This window comes from Kogia breviceps, chromosome 1 (assembly GCF_026419965.1).
Source record: "Kogia breviceps isolate mKogBre1 chromosome 1, mKogBre1 haplotype 1, whole genome shotgun sequence".
NCBI classification, from domain to species: domain Eukaryota; kingdom Metazoa; phylum Chordata; class Mammalia; order Artiodactyla; family Physeteridae; genus Kogia; species Kogia breviceps.
The window spans coordinates 194,450,271-194,472,055 of NC_081310.1; the positions used below are offsets into that span (position 1 = coordinate 194,450,271).

General features: G+C 44.8%; 1 protein-coding gene across 1 annotated transcript in view; it reads right to left on the reverse strand.

Annotated features, from left to right (window-relative positions):
• The window catches only part of PEX14 (peroxisomal biogenesis factor 14), a 140,667-nt gene that overhangs the window by 79,880 nt on the left and 39,002 nt on the right, over positions 1-21,785 (reverse strand). Inside the window, exon 3 of the mRNA XM_059057959.2 lies at positions 8,533-8,617. Coding sequence (XP_058913942.1) covers positions 8,533-8,617 — 85 coding nt within the window. The remainder of the gene's footprint in view (positions 1-8,532; positions 8,618-21,785) is intronic.

Sequence of the window (21,785 nt, forward strand, 5' to 3'; positions counted from 1 at the left end):
TTCTTGATTACAGCAATGGTTTCACAGGTACATATACATAGGTCAAGTTTTTTTAATTGTACAAATTAAATATGTATAGTTTATTGTATGTCAGTTACACATCAGTAAAGCCTCTTAACACAATATAACAACCCTGAGGGTCACCTTCAGTCCCATCTCCTTCACCTCACACACCCCATCTACATTTGAGCGTGGCCTACTCTTTTTTTCTACCATGTCTGTGGTTCTGTCCTTCCTTTCCAGAAAGCAGATTGTGTAGTTCAAAGAACTCTAGTCAGAAGACTTGCTCCTAGTTCTATTTCTGCCATTAATGTGCACTACTTAACCTTTCTGTGCCTCAGTTTCCTCATCTGTAAAATGGGAGATTTAAATCATGTAGTCATTCATTCAACAAATATCTATTAACCTGCCTACAATCACGGAGAAGATTACAGTGAAGAAGAAATTAATATATGTGTTTTGTAAACCACAAAGTTCTCTACATAAATATGTTGTCATTTCTATTTCCATTTCTACGGCTACCCTCTACACCTAACAAAGGACTTGACAGGACCTTCCTTGTAGCTGGTCTTATTATCGGCAGGCCAATTCGGTTTAAATACAGAGTCCACAGTAATGTCCTCAAATAGAGTTTCACAGAGTTTCAACCGGTTCAGAAAGCGTTCTCAACTGTTACTTATAATATTGAGTTCTAACACTGGCTCCTCGCTCACTGCCCATCTCACCAACCTCAGTTCTCTTCTTTTTCGAGGACCCCATGGGCCAACCCAGCCAACAGCACACATGTCTCTGTGTGAGCCTCCCCTCGCGAACGATGCCCTTCCCGCTCCTCTCTGACCATCTACACCCACTGCCTCCCTCAATGTCTAGGTCAAAACTGAACTCTGCTGACCTAAGTAACTTTGAAAAAAAGAGTGTTTTCACTGGATTCAATAAGACTAAAGACAAAAGAACTGCATATAAACACTGTTTATATAAACACTAGAGTATTGGGTAAAGGCCTATGGGATAGCAATTCTGAAACCATTTTACAGGTATGCAGGATTGAACAAATAAACAAACTGTAGACTTAGGGAAAACTGACGTCCTTTTGAAACTTTCCCCAGTAAGTGTCTTCTAACTCTCGCCACCCAGTCACTCAACCCCTCGTTCGTGAGCCCCTGACCCAGGCTGCTATGTCGCTGCTGAGGACGCCAGGAGGGTGAGGCGTGGTCACCCCCCTTGAGGAGCTCACAGTCTTACTGAACTTTATACTCCATGGCTCCCTCATCAGATTTTGCTGACTTCTGAGGTACTGCTATGTTTCATGGACAGACATAGATAGGGTTGATAAGCACTCAGCATCCATTCCCACCTCCCAAGGAGCTTCTCGTCTGTAAAACAAGTACCTCATTTTCCTTTCATGAAGCCCTAATGTAATAAATAGTACTCTGCACACACCAGGCACTGAATAAAGGGTGACCACCTAACCTATGGCCCAGGACCCACACACATCCAACTACGACAAAAGAAAACTAAGCCATACAGTGGACCCTTGAACAACACGGGTTTGAACTGCGCAAGTCTACTTACATGCGTATTTTTGTCAATACATACTAGAGTACTACACAACGTGAGGAGGGCTGAATCCATGGATGCTGAAGCTGGATACAGAGGGCAGACTACAGGACTTGAGCTTCCATGGATTCTGGTATCCCTGGCGGGTCCTGGAACCAATCCCTGCTTGGATACTGAGGGACGACAGTCAGCCCTCCCTATCCAATTTCACATCCACAGATTCAACCTACCATGAATCAAAAGTATTCGAGAAAAAAATTCCAGAAAGTTCCAAAAAGCAAAACTTGAATTTGCTGAACACAGGGAACTACATCATTTACATTGTATTGGGTATTGTAAGTAAAATTAGAGATGATTTAAAGTATATGGGAGGATGTGTGTAGGGTATATGCAAATACTATGTCATTTTATATGAGAGACTTGAGTATCCTTGGATTTTGATATCCCTGGAGGTCCTGGAACCAATCCCCCATGGATACTGATGAACTGTATGTACTTCATTCGAAAACAGGTACTAACTTTCAAGTTTCTGAAGCTTTCCATTTATTTGAATGTTTATTTTGAATCACAAATTAAATTTATGAGCCCATATCCCTTCAAAAAATGGGATTAAAAAAGGATTCTTCTAGAAAGCACGCATTTTTCATGTAACCAGTGACCAGAATGTCCCCTCAGAATCCAAATCTGTGCTGTGTTAATTATAATTTGTTACACTGTTTTTTTTTTCTCTTATTAATTTCTGTCTACCTATAGTCATGTTTATATTAGAAAACAGTTTTATTTTCTTGGGGGGGACATGATCTCCTGAAATTTTAAGAAAATGTATATGCAAGAATATTCACTGAGGCATTGTTTGAAACAACAAAAGACAAGAATCAACCTGAATGTCCACTAACTTGGGACTGACTCAAACATTAATTATGATACAGGAATACAATGGAATACTACACAGCCACTGATAAGAATGAAGCAAATCTGTACGTATTAATGTGAAATGAGTGCCAAGATACAATGGCAAGTATAAGCTAAAGTGTGAAATATGCTACCACTGTATTTAAAAGGTGTTTATGTTAATAAATATTAACGTGCTTTTATATGGATAGATCTTTGGAATGATACACAAAAACTGTTCAAAGCAGCATCCTCTTGAGACAGAGGATGGTGAGGGAGACAGGAGAGAGATGACAGGAAGACTCCTTCACTTGTCTATCCTTCTTCGCTGTTTGAATTTTTGAAACCATATACATATCTTACCTTTCTAAAAAAAAAAAAAAAAAAAAAAAAAAAAAACCTTTAAAAATGATACTACCGTACATGACGGTGTCGCTTTGCTTTTCTTTGTAATATTGTTCCAGGCACACAAGTTAAGAAAGGAAGAGTCATTCTTCATTTTCAGAGAAAAATCTCAGAACAACTCGGTAAATCTAAAAGAGCTGGTTCCCCCTCCAAGCTCCTCAGTGCTACCGTCCCCCCGTCGCAGGGTGAAGTGTAGAAACCCACTTGACTCAGCCCTCTGGCAGGGAGCAAGTGCTCCCAGCTCCCCCTCTGAATGGAGAAGCCACGACGCTCAGCTAGTCTGGCTGCTCTAGCTCTCATCCTGGATGCTGAGAAAAATCTGTGGCGTTAAGACAAGTTTGGATTACAAGGGGAGCACGAAAATTGATGGGGGGAACACCAGTCAGTGTGATGAACAGGCTGGTCCAGAACAGCAGGTGACGGATACGCAGATGCAAGACTGGCACGGAAGGAAGACTTCCGTTCACAACAGATGGATGGAGATGCTCAATCATCCTCGGGAACGCATGCGGCTGCCACACACAGCCCTGTCTGCGCCGGCTCCGGCAGCCCTCCCTCGCCTGCAGGGCACGGCCTCCCCACCAGAGAGCCCCTGCACTGAACCCACGTCAGAGCCGGCCGGCCGGGCCGGGCCGGGCCGGGGCAGTGCAAGTGGGCAACGTTTGAGGAAGATGCCACTCGATGGCAGGCTGAACTCGCGGGGACCGACTGCTAGTGGACTTCTTCCCCCGGCTTCCAAAAACACCCGCCTCTCTCGGGAGCTCTCACTCCTGAGTAAGGCTTGTATGGCCTGAGGGGCTGCCCAGGAGGTAGGAATTCCAGTGTTAAAACCAGGACAGTGCTGGGCAAACCAGAACCGATGGTCATCCTACTTACAGGCCACAGTCCTCCCCTTTTTCTCTCCCTCTTCATCATCAGTGAGAGAGAACCTAGATCGACCCAAGCTCCTAACTGAGCAGAAACCCCGCATGGAGGGTCCCAGTTCCCTCCACTCACCCAAAACTAGCAGAGAGCTAAGACACAGTAAAGAAAACTCAACCAACCCTGTTCTTTTCTCAGAACAGGAACGTCTCTTTAAAATGTCCATGATACACAAGGCTCAATTACCCCCGCAAATGCAGGAATGAATCCACATCTTGATGCCACAATCCACATCTCAGTAACAAAGAATCAGAAGGGCCGATACTGTTCTTTCCAGCTCAGCCACAGGACGAGGAAACGGCCCCGATCAAGCATGGGGTGGTGGCTGGCAAGCTCTTCGTCCCCCTTCCCCGCCCCCTCTCCACTATCCGCTGGACCCAAGCTCTAGAAAAAACAGCGTTATAAAAATACTCTGGCTTTACTAAGACACATTAAAGAATTAATTATAAAGCAAAGCTGAAGGAGAAAATTAATTTTAGAAACACATGAGGTTACAATTTTGTTTCCTGGAGATGGGGGAGAAAACACAGTTATTTTCGTTTTCATCCTGGGGGCACAAGCTGGGAGCTGTCCAGTCGATAACCTGGCCATCAGAACAAGGTTTGTAATTAAAAGGTCAGTGACCTGGAAAGCCAAGGCCCCACTCCCAGAGCTACTCAGTAATGATGGAGCTATTAAATTAAGACTGTTATGAAATCAATGCTAAAAAAGCTTTCATGGTAACGAGATTCCATTCAAGGACATGCAAACTACCTCATGAAATGGATGTAAATGATAAAAAAAGAAAAGTAATAAAAGAGAGTTAAATTGAAATCTGTGTAAGAATTCACTCCCCCTTAAAATACTCCAGTGACAGAAGCCCTTCACCTCTACCCCACTACCAAGGTGAAGACCATCAGGTTTCTTCCTCAAGCTCATTTCCAGCAAGGAGGCAGTTTTGCTACTGGGGGTTCCGCCTCCAGGAACAGAAGAAAGATAAGATCTTGTTTCACCTTCTAGAATAAGAAAGCATGGTAGTGTGTTTTATTTGTTTCGTTTTCCTTCACCCTCCCCCCACCCCGGACTATGTATTAGATGAGGGAGAACACAGCCCTTTATTTAGACACTTGAGAAGGGCACAATAAGCCAAAGGGTCAGCCAGCACCACCCCGGCCCCCCACATGCAGAATTACACAAAAAAGCAGATGATGCTCAGCTTTTTTCTAGAACCCTGTTTGGCAACAGATGTATTAGAGGGGGCTAACAGACGACTCTGTCTTCTCCCCACCTCATCTACCTCTTCATCCAACGAGAACAGGCATCGCTTCTACCCACCTTATACCCAGCCTGCCACGTGTCTGCAAGCAGACTGCCTCCTGCATTTTGTGGTCAGACAAGGTGTCAAGTCAACATAAGCCTACTGACAACAATATCCAAGCCTCTAGCTTTCTGGACTGACCCTACTGCTGTTTTTTAAGTTACTCCAACCTCCTGGATTGCAGCCTGCTTAAAGCCCCAGATGTGATCCCTGCCTGGCAAGAACTGCTTCTATATATAGACCAGTTCTATGAGGGCTTACACCCCACACAGGCCAATTATCTTCATGTGTGGTTGAGTCTGCAGTTGATGTCATCTGCAGAATCAAGAGGTTGGAAGGAAAACAAAAACACTTATTCTAATACTCTGAAGGTGAACAGCTGCTTTGCTCTTGCATCCAAAAAATTCCCGATAAAAGAAAGAAATGTTGTAAATTACACAAACTGGCAGTAGAAGCTTCAAAGAAAATGATTCTAATAACGTCATGTTTCTCATTAATGACTCCATGTTCAGACTTTAAAGCATCCAAAAGAGATCTCAAAGAAACAAAAAAAACACGAACACAAAAGACCCTTGCAAACCAATGCTCTTCCAACCCTATCCCATCCACTGCCCCCGGCCTCCCCAGCCCCAAACTCAGAGGGCACACATTTAACCTGTCAGTAACAGAGGGGACGAGGCCCCTGCTCGGGGCTGCGGCTTCACAATAAAACAACCTCAGCTGATGTGCCTGAAGTAACCCCCATTTTCCGCTGAACTGACACGCACTCCAGGGGCCTCAATTTCTACATTTAATATTAAATAATATTAAAAGAAAAACAAAATTGGATTTGCCTTTTCAGGAAAGAGATGTTTATTAGAAAAAAAAAACAACAACAAAGAAAGTCGAGATCATAATTCAAGACAGTGCTCCGATGCAATTCCCCAAAGTGACATTTACTAGGAAAAGCCGAGACTCCAGTAGCTGTGAGCTCGGCCGAAGGCAGCGCTCCGACCCACCACTGCAACGGGTCCTGTGGGGAGACAGGACCGGAGGATGCCAGGACCTTGGTCCCTCCCCTCAAGACACGCTCCGCTCCGTACCCCCAAAGACCAGTGAGCCAACTCCCTTTCCTTCGCAGCTGCTGTCAGGGACAGGGCAGACGCGCTCCTTCACAACAGCCCCTCCTCCCTCAACCCATCAGCCATGGTGCCGAGCTCCAGGATCCTGTATGCCTGACCCCAGGAACTGCCGGAAATGTGAAAAGTGAGGTTTAAATCCACAGAGGGCTCTTCCTCCCCAGATGCCGATCAAACCTTGGAATTCTCTGCCCAGCAAAGGTCCTGCTAGAACTTACCCTATTGGGATACAACTCGGAAGCAGATGATTACTGACTGAAGCAGCGTTTTAGAGGATAATGGAGATGGATGATTAAGTCCAGTGACTCCAGGTCTGAGTGTGGGGTAAACTCTCTTTAGAAGAAGAAAGGTAGGATGTCTCTCCAGTTTCCTGCTGCCAAAAATTCGAAAAACTCTAACCACATTAAGGGTTGGGAAGCAATTCTGCCCACTCTGTACCAACAAATACCCATCTCCTTCGGGTCTTTGCGCCCATGTCACCCTCCCCGAGGGACACCTTCTAATCACCCCACTGAGAAGTGCAACCCATTCCCACACAGCACTGGCTATGTCTGCCTTCCCCTGGTAGAACTGAAGCTCTGAGAGGGCAGGGATTTTGTCTGTTCTGTTCTCAGCGCAGCGTAAACACTCTTAGTTGAATTAATTAATTGATTGCTGTTTGCGGTTTTTTTTTTTTTTAAGGAGCAACAAATAGTAACTGTACAGAACAGTTTCTACAGTAATTATTAGCCAACTAAGTAAAAAGAAGTATTATTTGGCCCAGAGTTTCTCTCTCTTCCTTTGTTTCCCCCCCTCTCCCAGTCAGGGATTTATTAAAATTAAGCAGATTAGATGGAGCTCCTGATACTCAAACTGCTCAGCAAAGCCTGCAGTGGGGAAGTGCCAAGCAAACACCAGAGACATTTGTCTCTAAATTGCTCTAAATACCTTCTGCAAATGAAATTCTAACCCAGCTGCGTTTGAGAGAAAATGAGGAATAACTGGTCATTGTCAGTGGAAGAGAAGATCAGGCAGTTATAATATTGCACAATATACTGGGGCGAAGGATCTCTCGGCAACCATAGATTTTGTCTCAGGTTACCCCGGGTAATCAGCACAGCTTTTAGGCTCAGCTTTCCCCAGCTTCAATGCTTTGATGAGAGAGCTGAAATCCCTAAGCTTTTATGATTAATTACTCCCCATAGGTACACATATTTCAAGGAAAAACTCTTTTACGGCATGATGGCTGCAGAGCGGAGGGGGCCAGCCAACGCACTCCAAATTTTAATAATCTCTTACTGATGGGGGCAAGCATCACGCCGCCAGGAAGCGCCCAGCAGCCCTCATCACCAACTCAGTCACAGGGACCGGCCTTGAGGCTGCCTCTAAACAGCTGCCTGTGAATGAAATGCTGGGGCTGATTCTGCCCAAACCCTGCGAGCACAGCCCTGGGACCAGGTTCTGCGGCATCACTTCAGTGGGATACCGTGGAGCAGACCTAAGAAATACCACCAAACCACACTGTCTTCTATTCCAGCCACTAATGACTTCAAGCCCCAAACCCAGAATTTGGAGGCCGACATTCCGGTTCCTTAAGGAGAAAGAGTTTTGTTCAGTGGGGGTGGAGAAAACTCACTTCCCTCCCTCATGGTGTTTAAGGGCCTTTAAACAACTTCCTAGCTTTCCAGAAAATTAAACGTTCAAAGAATGAAAAGTCAGATTTCTTTTTTTGTTTGATTTGGGTTTTTTTTATATTTCGCAAAAAAAAGAAACATGTCCTAAATTTCAATAAGACCAAAATAGATTCTGTCTGCTTCGGACAATACTGAATTTGTCAAGATCCATTTAATCCCTGCTTACAGAAATACCATAAAACCAGTCATTTACCACTTCAATCCGTACATCAGACTGACCCCAAGCTTGACCTTAACCTGACCTTGTGTAGTCCTCTCGTCTCCCTCGTCCTTCATTTCTTTCTTCCTCATTCTTTACTGAAGTAGCTGACCTCCTAACCTAAAGCCAGTCATTCTGCAGCCAGGGTCATTATCAGAAGAACAGACCAGAAAGCAGGAGTCCTCCCCAGTCTTATCCATGGACCTCTTCTGCTGCTGAACGCTGCCTGTGCCAGGCTGTCCTGGGCTAAGTTGTTGGCCTTACGTCTGGTGCTCACAATTATTTGAATCCTATCACCTCTGCTCTACTGTAAGGAAAGAAGCTGCATCCCCACCGGGGGGCTCCCCTCACCCCCACCCGTACAACGGTGGGACAGCTATAGGAGATCATTCATCAATACTGTGGCTTCCATCCGCCCTTCCCCCAGCCCCTCTGTGTAGGCCACTGCGCAAGGCCACGGGGAACCTGTACCTTTCTTCTTAAGGAATGCTCTCCTGGTTGCAAGTGGGCTATGGCGGACCCGAGAATTCTGCAGAAACTTCACTGCTGTGGCAATCTGGTAGGGGAGATAAAACAGAGAAGAAAAGTAAACGTCAGTAGTCTGCATTTCAAGATTAAAAATCCTACCAGTTTATCCCAGGTCCATAGAAATAAGCACAATACTGTGGTCAAATTAACCACTTACTTCTCACATTTAAAATCTGCTTAAATAAAAGACTATGTCGGTTCCCTACCTTCATTGGCTTCCTGTATCTGGTTCTATCAAATCTAATCCCCTCGGCCTAGCTTTTAAGAGCTGCAATAATCTTTTCCTGTTCTCCCTGTTCAAGCTGATTCTTCATACTCCTCAGCAGGTAGCCCTCCCCTGGCCGTGCTTATCCACGTCACTACACCTGTGCCCACACCATGCCCTTTTTCTAGAAGGCCTCCCTTTCCTGCCTCTATCTGTGTAAACATTACACATACAGCAGCAGCAGCAGCAGCACAGCCCCTCCACAGGCTGTGTTAACTCCTCGAAGCCTTCCCTAAGTAAGCAAGCCATCTCTGGTCTCCCCACTCTCTTAAATTCTTCAGCGCTTACAGTGTGCACCACGTAACTGAAGACACAGTTGCGCTGTCTTCCAATGCTCAGGCTGCTTCCTCAGCTACGCTGCTAGTGTCTGAAAGGAAGAGAGCACGCTGTAGAGACAGAGACTGGCAAAGTGCTGAGCACGCGCTGGCTGGGAAAGCTTCTGGAAGACGTGACACACAGAGCCACTCACACTGGTCCCCCTCATGCAATGGAGCTGAATTCTGAAGAGCCCTCAAAGGACAAAGTTTGGGGTTTCATGGCTACAAGCTGTCAGACCGACAGATTATCTACCTACCTCTGGTAATGATATTATTTAATGAAATCTTCCTAACCTACGAATGAAGGGGATGGAAGGAAAACTGTTGATGGTATTAACCTTCACGCCACTCAGCACACACGAAGCGTGTGCTTGCATGCCGCCTGTCTGCTCTCCACCCTGGACACTAAGTCCAACGGGTGGGAAATGCCAACCTGCCCCCCGATAGGAAAGGGGCCGCTGTAAATGATCTCATCAAAACCAAAAGAATGATGTAGTCTCAAGGTACAGGTGAAGTCAACAGGTCCTGCAGTTCACTCATAAGTTGTTGAAAGAAAAAATTTCTAAGGGGCCAAACATAAGGAAGTTTTCTAAGATCCTTCAAACTAAGGGCAGCAGTTGAACAGAGATTCAAACAGAAAGTACTGTGGCTATAAATGGAACACAAGTTACAAATCTCCTCTTCATATTTTATATGAATTTAATCTTGAGACCAGACAGACCTCTCTGGTAACAAAAGATAGGATAAAGCAGAAAGAAAAAACTTGGCGGCAATTCCCTCATATACTTTCCCTGAGATCCCTCCATGGGAGGCTTGCCTCAGACCCTCTCCCTCAAGGACAGACCAGGTAGCCAGACTGGCAGACCTGGGCCCGTCAGTGATAAGACGCACGAGTGCTCCTTGAGACTGGTTAGAGTCTGTCCAACACTGCGAGTGTACTACGCACCACCGTGAACTGCACTGACAACCAACCAGTTCTGGGCTAGAGAAAAACCGATGCCCCAGACTTTAGAAACTCCAAAGCTATATACGCAGCCCCGCGCCCCTCGGCCGGGTCTCCTCAGCTTGCACCGAAATCAAGAAAAATCTGACAAACGCCAACAAAACGGATGCGTTCTAACGAAGAGATGGGAACGGGGGGAAGAAAGAAGAGAGAAAAAGGAAAGGGAGTGGGGCGAAGGAGGGAACATGACAGAAGAAGGCAGAGGGACGAGCAGAGGAGATGGAACAGAAAGGAAGGCGAAAGAAAACGGAAAGGGCGTAAGAGCGAAGGGGAAGTGGCGAAGGAGAAAACCAAGAGGAGGAGAGGCCTGGCCACAGTTACACCACCCCAGGCCCCACGGGGTCAAGGCCAATCTGCACAGCTCAGATGCCTCAGGGTTCATTGCTCTTCACCTGGAGAAAAAAATACACCTTCAATGCCCAAGACGATGAGGGCATTTGTATCGTGTGGCAGGCTTCACGCGCCCTGGTACGTGTCCCAGGCATCAGAGGAACTGTGGACAAGCAGGTCTTAAGCCAGAGATGCTGACAGCATAGCTCCTGACATTCACCAGTAGAAGCGTAAACCTTTCCTTCCTCCTTCCAAAATTTTCCATGACAGAGAAAGATAACAGAATCCCACCACTAAAAAGCACAGGTTTCACCTTGCTTTTTTAATACAGTCCTTGGTATATGCATTTCTGGTCAGAGAGCAAAGTTCTGATGGGTTTAATGGTGCACTCAATGCAGTGCTTGGCGCATTCCATCAATTTTTTTTAAAATTGCATCTCTTATTTCTTTAAATACATTAATCAGCCTAGTGTAGGCAAAACGGATCCATCGGACAATGCAATAAACATGAATTATCATCTATCCAACATGCATAATGGCTTAAAAATACATAATAGCAGGTGTAGTTTAAATGATTAGTTATTACACCTGTGGTGGGTCTGATTCAATTGGGAAAAATCATGTTTAATAGGTTAAAAGGTTTAGATCACCATGCTTTCCTTAAAGTGGCTGTAGAGAGGGAATGATGGAGTGCTCTGTCATTAGTAATTCATTTAAGAAAAACGTGGGGGATAGAGCAAAGAAGAGCATAAACGAGCGAATCCAATTTAAACATCAGGTAAAGTAGAAAACACCTTTTAAAAAAGCAAGATAAATGAATTTGGAAGGGAGGTGAAATTGACGTATTTATTTTAAGGGGAATTTGACAAAGTCCCGGCATACTTCAAACTTGCAAAAATATGAACAATTTCTTTTAAAGTTTCCATTCACTAATTTCAAGCCATATAAAATAATACTGCCAAACACCTACATCAAGTATATTTGGGGCCTGTTTACATTCCTCTCGATCTTTGTCTGAAAAGGCAGGCGACAGGCAAATCACATATTTAACAGCACCGATATCACTAGGCCAGATGCAAAAATATGAAGTATCCAAACTAACAGCCTCAACATAATGTGCTTTATAAGAAAGGTATCCAGATATGAAAACCGCTCTCCTTCTGCTAATTATTTCTTCAGCTACTCTTTACTCTTCTCCTCTCTCCTTGATAAGGACCTGGCACTTCAATAGGGTGGAAAAGGGCCCGACCAACGTAGAATTTTACAAGCCCTATGATTCGCACATAGACGGTAAAAGATTTCCCAAAACCTTTCCCCATACTGCAACAATATGAACACTCTAGATAACTGACAGTGCCCTCAGTTTGCATCTTTCACTCGACTATTGCTGGACACTTTTCATTAACTTCATGAATCAATTCAACTGACTCTCCCCTCTGCAAAGGTCCAACACACACAACACGCTTTTGTTGGGTGAAATGATGGGGTGCCTGCTGCCTGTCCTTTACTATCGTTTGATTTTCTAATTAGGAGATGAATGTAACTATTCATGGGTTATATTTGTGCCCAACTAAATTACACAAATTCAGGCCAAATCTTCCGCCTCAATGTCAAAGATGTAAAACGGAGGCGGGAACTTTATTGCACACATTGTGGAAGTGCAGCAAGCCAGGGAAAATTCTGGTGCAAAGCACCTGATGCCATTGTTGGAGCCACTTGCTGTTGAGTCTGTGATAAATATGGAATTGGCCTTCCTTTCCCCTTCTCTTGCACTAAGAGAGTTCTTAATGAGTGCATGGTGAATTACCAGTAGCTGGTTTCATAAAAATAAAGATGATGAACTCAGAAGAAAACAGAAGCAAAGTTTCTCATCACCTCTACTCCTGTGACCCTTTGTTCCACCTCCCTCCTTCAAAAAGCAAAATAAAACAACCCTGTCACCATCAACTCCGCAATTTTAGGGAAATTTGCTAATTTTCACCGTTCATCACTTAAAGCTAGAGATAAATCAAGGTGCAAAGAGGAGTAAATCCTTGCCTTTGCAGTGGTTACACTGGAGTGACTGCCAGTAACCCAAGAAAAAAGGAGGGGACTTCAGGTTGAAAAACACCTTTGGATCCAAGATGATTGGCCAATTGAGAGAGATCTGTGCTTGAGAGACCAGGATTTGTAACTGTATAAATCAATGGAATACAGGATACTCAGGCGCTATCTACGATGAACTATGTGCTGTTAAATGCGTTGTGTAGGGTAAGTAATCCCTGGTGAGAAGAAGCGTGGTTCCTGACAGTCCTCGCTGAAGACATGCTTCCTAGGTGTTTTCTACTCTCCTACAAAAGACCTGCACGCTGTAACCTCCAGAACGCATGCTGTATTTTCTGCACAAGGGGGGCGGGAGGACAGAGCTTGCCTAATAACGAACCGGGGTTGGAGGGAGCCTTGGCACTTTGCACCTGACACGTAAACCTGATGCACTGTCTCCAGTGACACATATTTGGAATGTCACCAGTTCCAGCACTCCTGTGTGCTACATATACAGCTATCTCCTAAAAATGTGAGCATTCATTAGCCATTTTAAAATACTAAAAATATTCAAAAATTAATGACGCTAACAACCAAAGCCAAGTCCTTTTTAACCCAGACAGATCACAACTAGAGGGCAAAAGAAAATGACCAACACACAGGCCCCAAACCCCATTCCAACACTGCAGCGCCACACGTGCGCATCTCAGAAGATTAAATTGCCCGTGAAAGGTTCCTACGCTCGTACTCTGAAGTAGATAGATACCCAGAATCCTGTTAACAACCGTTAGACCAAAGCCAACTCAAGGTTTAACAAGGACTGACTCTAAAAGCCGGGCAGTGCCTAGAATGAGAGAAACCTCTTCAAACAGAAATGCTGCGTTTTAGCAAGAAATCAGTACTCTGTCAGGAGTTCCCTGACAAATACGGTCATCGGTGGCACAAGGAAATAGTTGCAAAGCAGCTGTTAATCAGAGAAACACATCGTAGAACGCTGATGCTAGCACTCGTGAAAAAATGCAACGGGCTAATTATGATGCTATATATCTCACTAAAGAGGCCGTGTTCCTTGAGACTCCAGGCAAAGCACTCTCGGATCCAGGGTCCTAGGTCAACATAATTCTGGTTTTCTGCATCCAGAATTCTTTCTTATCTGCGGCTGACAGTCCCAGCCAGGCTCACCGTTGTTTCTCACTTCTACCTGCCCTCTTTCTAGGTAGGGAACAGGCTGGGGAGGGCAACCACCCTGAAGTAGGGGCATCCCCAAACCACATTCCAAGATGCTGCACGAATACATCCAAAAGGTGTCAGATCCTAAAGCAGAATAAGAGAAAACCTATAAGTACGCAAAAGAAATGTCAGAATCATCTTTCTAAGTGTGTCAGGAGAGCTGCAGTCAAGGAGAGCTGCCCCCAGCCGCCAAAATGAAAAGAAAAAAAAAAAGGTAAGAAGAGGAAGCAATAAACAGAATATAGAGACTGCTGCATTTGAAATCTCCAAGGGAGAAAGGGAGTCTGGCAGAAAGCTGCTCTCAGAGTGTGAAATGCAACTCAGGGAAGCCGAGGGTCTAGCAGGCAGGTAAGAGGGGAAAGTTAATATGCAGAGGAAGGCTCGATCAGCCAAAATTCAATACGATCCTCTGCAAGGACAAGGAGGAACAAGGCTCCCCAAAACCAGACTCGTGGGAGTGGGGGGAGGGCACCACGCCCGCTCGGAGCACAGCCACCGGAATGGCAAGAGGGGAATAACCTTGAGCCGGCCGTGCCGAGGCGGCCGCAGCGCGGAGCCAAAGTGCCCCCTAGCCGTCACGCGAGCCTGAACGAAGTGTTTTCACTCGGGGAAAATGAAATGTTTTGCAAGATGAAACAGAATGAAAATTGAGGTTTTAGGTAATTACTAGTTGGCATTTACATATCACGGGCTGGTTCAACACCTATTCATTTTCCTCTTTTATTTTCAATTTTTTAAAATTGCTCATTAAAAATGAACAGATGACAGTGACAGGGATTATTCCCCCTTTCTCCTTCTCTGAGGGTTACAAAATCAAGAGGTACTTTTCGCCCGTTTACCTACAATTAACACACACACACACACACACACACACACACACAGAGGTATGTTTCATTTACATCAGAGAGGGAAAAGGAGAGGGGAAAGTCAACAAAAGCCAGGAAGTTCAAAAATAAAGACAGTGAATTGTACTTGAGCCAGCCTCCTGAACCTGGGTGAGCAGTGAGCTAGCGACTGCCCTGGTGCTCAAGGAGTTAACGGAAAGAGCCTCTCTTTCAACTTGGAATTTCCTGGGTTTTGTCATTGTATCCTTCCCATTGTTGATTTGGGTTACAACCCTATACTAATTAAGCTGTGGGCCCTAATTTCCTTTGTTTTACTTTCCTCTGTCCTTTTGTTTTTCACATTAAAGAAATAAAATATCTCTGGTAGAAGTGCACAAGTTGACATGATAGAACACAATATTTGTTAAGGCCTATTGTGTAAATCTGCATGAATTCCACAGCATGCATTACTGACCCTAGTCTCTTCTTAAAACACATTGATATATGTAGTAAAAGCCTTTATGAAGAGTGGCAACGTCATATGCACAAAAACTACCCTTCCAAGTGAACTATCTCTGCATGTAAATTTTTCTTCTTGGCCCTAGTTAAAAATACTGCATGAACTACTTGTCAGAATGTCATTGTTTTGTTATCTTATTAAACTAGTTCTTCCAGAAATGTATGTGGAAATAAAAAGCATCTTAAGCCAACAGGCACTATTTAATATCAAGTGACAGTGATTTTAGGGACACAAAGGTGACTCTGGAGAGTACTTTGGGTGCCGACTTGCAGCCCAGAGGAGCTGGTGCTTGAGTAGCAAAGCCTGACAAGCAGAGCTGCTGATGCAGAGGGCAACCGTAACCGCGCCATGGAGAGCGCTGCAGTGCACATGCCCGCCGTAGAGGAAATAAAAACCCTTGTTTCTGGGTTGAGAAGATCAAAGTTCCTTTTTAGGAAAGGTTGAGAAGGAAAAGGACTTTCTCCTTCAGGGAGAAAGAAAAGCAAATTTAAATGCCTGTCCCCGTGCATCCCCACCTGAATTTAGATAGCAGCCCCTCTAATTTCTGATGCAACCAACAAAGCAGTTACCCAAAGAGGAGAGAAAAAAAGGATGACATTTGCCTTTTCCTTAGCTTTGAAATCCAACTGGCAGCAAATTGTTTGAAGTCCTGTTTAGAGAAGAAACCGTAATAGCCTCCACACTGAAAAGAGGAGGAAAATGCCATTATACACGGATCACGGTAGCAGTGACCTCAGCAGAGAAGGCAAACGAGCTGGCTGCAAGTTGGAGGGGTGGCGGGTGTGCCAGGAACAAAAAGAAAAAGGTTTATGTGTGCCAGCACTGTGTGGCAAGAGTTGGGTGCTCGGTCCCAGGGGATGCCAAGAAAAGGCAAGGAGTTCGATTTCCTAACACGGTGCCTGTCAACAGCGCGCTGACTGCTCCTTTTTCCCGTTTCCCTTGCTTTTGTATTTTCCATATTCTTCTAATTCCCCTGCCCCGTGAAAGAGGAAGCAGGGAGCACCGAGGCTTCATGTTGTAAAATTAATGAAGGTGTCAAGCTGTTGAGCTGAATCACTGCAAAGGAATGTAATGACTCAGTGTCCAAGATGCTCCCTAGGAGAACTGTGAGCTCACTCAGCGGCGGTGGCTGGTGACTCCAACACTAAAAACATGTAGCAGACGGTGCCCAGGACCTTCCTAATGATACCACTGCCTCTACTTCCTAATCCCTTCTCTCCACCACACGTTGGATCTGATGCTTTCTGAAGGTTACTTCTCCCAAACTCCAGCACCTTCGCAGGCTCAGCAGACGAAGCTTCAGTTCCCACTTCTTCTGAAGTCAGGCCAGACACAGACTGGTAAAGCTCTCTCTGATCAGGCACTGTTGAGATGTGGGATGATTAGGAAGGGGATGAAGATGGACAGTGACACCTTCCCATGTCAAGTTATCACTGGGGGTTTTAGACGCTGCACAGATGACCAGCAGGTGGTGCAGGGCGGGGTCCCTTCACGACGGGCTGAGCACCTTCCGCTCTGAGGGCAACAACATGGGCTCCTGCCTTCCAAGGAAGATAAGCTCTGGATCAGGGAATTCTGTCTCGCATCACCCCACACAGAGCAAAAACCTAAAACTTTGAGGAGTCGCTAAATGGCACTCCTACAAGAAAGTTGGAGAAAGATTAAATGTTAAAAAATAGATTTGAATACCAAAAAAGTAGTAGTCACAGCTAAGAAACAGCTCGAATCCAAAAAGATAGCAAGAAAAAACTTGGAAATGACAAATGTGGGTAGCCTTTAAATCGTCTTCAGATCCTCTAGAAAGCAGAAAAAAAGCGAACGATTAAGATCTGCTACTAAGAGAAGACCACCAAGTCCTGGTTCCTGCTATTATCTTAGATTCTTCTATGGTCTGAGGGAAAAACTAGAAGTAGGAGTTCCAAAAGTATGATTCAGAATAGAGAGAAAGCTGGCACTCAAAAATCTTCAAATTTACGGTAAGATGACAGGAATTAGAAACTGTTTCTACTCAAACAGTCAAATGAAATCAGCTCCTCGCAGGGGAAAGTCGTCCTCTTCACCAAGCACACTGACCCCGGAGAATGCACAGGAACAGACCCTCTGCCAAGACAGTCAGAGCAGGGGAAACCAGCTCTGGCAGCAAGTGGGGTCACATCTGTATGAAGTAAGCTGGTGGCCAGTTCAACCGTCTAAAAAAGGGTATCTAACATGGGTCAGGCCTCTCTCGCCGACTTCAGGAGTAACCCATCCCCACGAGTGTAGCACAGAGAAGCAAGACAAGCCGTGCCTCTGACACAGATGATGAATGAGTCACCGCTTTTTACACATCTTTCAGAGGCACTGAGATAAGGACTGTGGAACTGATTCTTGTACCCATTGTCAGACCTGTACCCACAGACAGTCTTTAGCACCAAGATGTAAATCTGGAAGAGAATCTAAATCAAGAGATATCAGTCCAGTCGCCTCCTCTGATAAACCCCAATTTAGAAATGTTTATTAGCTCAGCAAAAAAATCCGCTGCACACAAAAAGAATTAAATGGTAATCATCATGGCTTTGAACCATTCAGTAACCTTTCACTAAACACCATAAACATTCCTATTACCAACAACCACAGCTTCCAATAAACAAATACACTTTTAAAAATAAATGATTCAACAAAGGCCTATTAGACACCAGAGCCATCTTGGCCATGAAGGCTCTCAGTACAGATCGCCTACCTCTAACAGGAAGATAAAAAAGAAGATCTTTCTGCCCTCCATCTGATGTTGCTAGCAATCTCGGTCACCTAAAATGAGCATGTATTTTACTTACAATTAACGCAAAACTTAAACAGTTTTCACTATTAAGCAAATCCATCCTACTGAGCACCCTCTTCCTCCTCTAAATCAATGGGAACTCATTTCTAATTCCTTCCAGCTCTGTCTGGGAAACAGAGAGAGGTTCACTTTTTGTTATCGGAAGGATTAAGAATCACCATCTTGCTTTGCAATCTTCTTGATTCTCCACACCCTAATTGTGCTAGGGTGAAAGACCCTGAGATCACAAAAATCCCTACATCTCCTCAATTTGGCAAAAGCTTCCCGAGACATCACTCATGGTTTTCTGTTCACTGTCCTTTCTCTCTCTCTTCTTGCCTGTTTAAACACATGGACACAGAGTTATTAACTTTTACAGGAAAACCAAATAAAATAATGTCGAAGCAAAAATGCGGTGATGTCAGGCTGCAGCTAGCACCATTCATCTGTGGGAATCTGATTAGCGCTCTAGTGGCAGAGCTACCTGGAAAAGTGCTCACAATCAAATAAAACAATGATACCAAAACATTAACCTGATGGCTAAAAACTCCACATTTAAACAGTTAAAGTAATAAAGGAGCTTTTATTGAGTATTTTTTATATTTCATTATGCCCCAAATTGACGAGGACTCCCGGATACATTTTCTAGACTTTTGGTTCCTCAAATCAAATGCTCTCTTGGACTTTTTTTTTTTTAAACTAAAAGGAAACAGCATTTCTTGTAAATTTGAATGAAAGGATTAAAGCTTCTCCTACAATATCAATATCAGCTTTGAGTGCAAACACAGCCAAACACTGCAACATACAGAAGCCTTTTTTGGTTTATGTACTTTTTTTTTTTTTTTTTTTTTTTTGTGGCACACGGGCCTCTCACTGTTGCGGCCCCTCCCGTTGCAGAGCACAGGCTCCACACACGCAGGCTCAGCGGCCACGGCTCACGGGCCCAGCCGCTCCGCGGCATGTGGGATCTCCCCGGACCGGGGCACGAACCCGTGTCCCCTGCATTGGCAGGCGGACCCTCAACCACTGCGCCACCAGGGAAGCCCTGTACTTTTTTTAAAAACATAAATTTATTTATTTTACTTATTTTTGGCCGCATTGGGTCTTCTTTGCTGCACGCAGACTTTCTCTAGTTGCGGCGACCGGGGGCTACTCTTAGTTGCGGTGTGTGGGCTTCTCATTGAGGAGCATGGGCTCTAGGCATGCGGACTTCACTAGTTGTGGTACGTGGGCTCAGTAGTTGTGGCTCGCGGGCTCTAGAGTGCAGGCTCAGTAGTTGTGGCACACGGGCTTAGTTGCTCTGTGGCATGTGGGATCTTGCCGTACCAGGGCTCGAACCTGTGTCCCTTGCACCGGCAGGCGGATTCTTAACACTGTGCCACCAGGGAAGCCCTGGTTTATGTACTTTAATCCTTAACCTGCCCACAGCCAGCAGAGAATTTTCCTCCATGATTTTACCTCACACAAACGCTCTATTTCCGCATTCGCACACATTTTGCTCAAAGTTTGTAGGAAACAGGGACTTCCCTGGTGGTCCAGTGGAAACGCTCTATTTCCGCATTCGCACACATTTTGCTCAAAGTTTGTAGGAAACAGGGACTTCCCTGGTGGTCCAGTGGTTAAGACTCCGAACTCCCAATGCAGGCGGCCTGGGTTTGATCCCTGGTCGGGGAACTAGATCCCACATGCATGCTGCAACTAAGAGTTCGCATGCCACAACTAAAGACCCTGCGTGCACAACTAAGACCTGGCACAGCGAAACAAATAAATGTTCAAAGTTGGCAGGGAACAGAACGTGGCAGAGTGGCAGGGCAGAACGCGGGCCAGGTCTCAAGAACCCTGCACACCGAGTCCAACCCTGACGCTATGTCCTCAAACCCGGCCCCTCACGCCCCCACTCTGTGCTTCAGAGTCCTTCATTTCTGTAAAATAAGGGCTTAAATAGATGGCCTTCTGGACCCTCCAAACTGCATCATTTTATAATTTCCAGTTGACTCCAGCAGGCAGCCTATGATACCCAGGCCAGGGAAATGGGCAAGGGTCAAGGACCAGAAACAACCATTCGGGAGCTCGGCTCTCCAATCTCACCCAATCAAGAAAAGGAGGAAACAAATAAAGAAGGAGAAGGAGAGAGGGAAAGAGAGAAGAAATCGCTGCTGCCAAAAAAGAAATGACAAATTCCACATATATTACACATAGCAAATACTTATTCACATTACTTACTATTTATTTCGTATACAAGCTTAGTTAAATGATGTCCAAATCACAGAAGATTAAAAACTGCAAATGAGAAAGGAGAATTGAGCCAGCTAGCAAGAGATACTCACAGACCAAAGACCAGATAGTGAAAAAAGCCTAGCAACAAATGTCAGGAGAGAATCATCTATGAAAAGCAAACAGACAACTCAAAGAGTCTATCAGCCCGGGGTCATTCGGCACAGATGGAGTCATTCAGAGGAGGGGCCAATACACAACAGATCTCTATTTCAACAGGTTTTGAAAACAGAGCTACACTTCCAACACAATATAAACATGTACATCTAAAATGATGATACTGAGTCATCAGGATTAAATTATAGTCTACTCTGCCTAATAAAGTGAGAAAGCATATAACCCATTTTATGTAATTCCCAGCCAAAAGTTTTAAAGTGTTTTGCTCTGTTTTCATACGGATCTCGATGGCCATCTGGAAAACGTGGCTATCCAGAGTGACTTATTCCAGGAGGCTGGCAGAGATGGTGGCTTCCCTGACCTGAACAAAAACAGTTTTTATTCAAGTTATTTAAGAAGCAGGAAGCCAAAGACTAAATAATGAATAGTTACTAAGCATTCACTGGGTCCACACAGCACACCAGGCACTTAAAAAAACCAAGAAGAACAAGCAAAGATGCTGCTTTTGCAGTTACAATCTAGGACAAGGAAAGCCATCCGGCCCCATACCTGACCTAGGACTCCCCTCCTCAACAACCTTGACAAATGATCAGTGAGCCTCCACTCAAATGCTTATAATGAACAGAGAACTCACTCTCTTAAAAGATTACCAATTCATTTCAGGAGTCCTTCTTTAAACTGAGTTGAAATCTGCTTTCCTGAACCTTCTATCCATTGACTCTAGTTTTCTGTAGGAGAATACTACTAGCTGATCCACTTTTTGAAATAATGCTGGGTAAGGAATGAGGATAGGTCTCTGTCACTTGGCTATCTTTTCTATAAAAGCATTTCCCTTACTCTGCTTATTAACTAAATGTGAACACCCGTTTCACTGTATAACAGTTTCATGCTCTTAAGCTTGGTAAGAGCAGCCTTGCCCTTTCTGGGGAGCCAAGGCTACACCTGTAATGTCAGAATGCATTAGCAATAATAAAGGCCACAGTAATGCAAGAGACGACTTCATACACACGTCATTCCAGAATAGCTAAATTCAATCAAATATGGCAGTGCTTCCTACAACGCTATGATCACCGGGGCCAGCGCGTGTGACGTGGGCCCACTTACTGGAAGCCGCTGGAAAGAGAAAGTGAGTGCTCTGCTTTGAGACTGTAATGGACAGAGTTTTTACCAGCCCATAAGTGGTTTGGCATCCTTCTTTCCCAGGAATTACCTAGAAATTCATTTAACATCTAAAGACTACAAATGAAACTTTAGAAGGCTAAAAGTACATGAAGAGAAGGGCAGAGGGGCTCGTATTCTCTCACCCTCATCTTAAAGATATATGATCCTTACGGAGAGAGAAAAGTAAAAAGTACTCCCAGAAGGTGGTAATCAAGAATCAAAGCCAGGGACTTCCCTGGTGGTGCAGTGGTTAGGAATCCACCTGCCAATGCAGGGGAGACAGGTTCAAGCCCTGGTCTGGGAAGATCCCACATGCTGCGGAGCAACTAAGCCCATG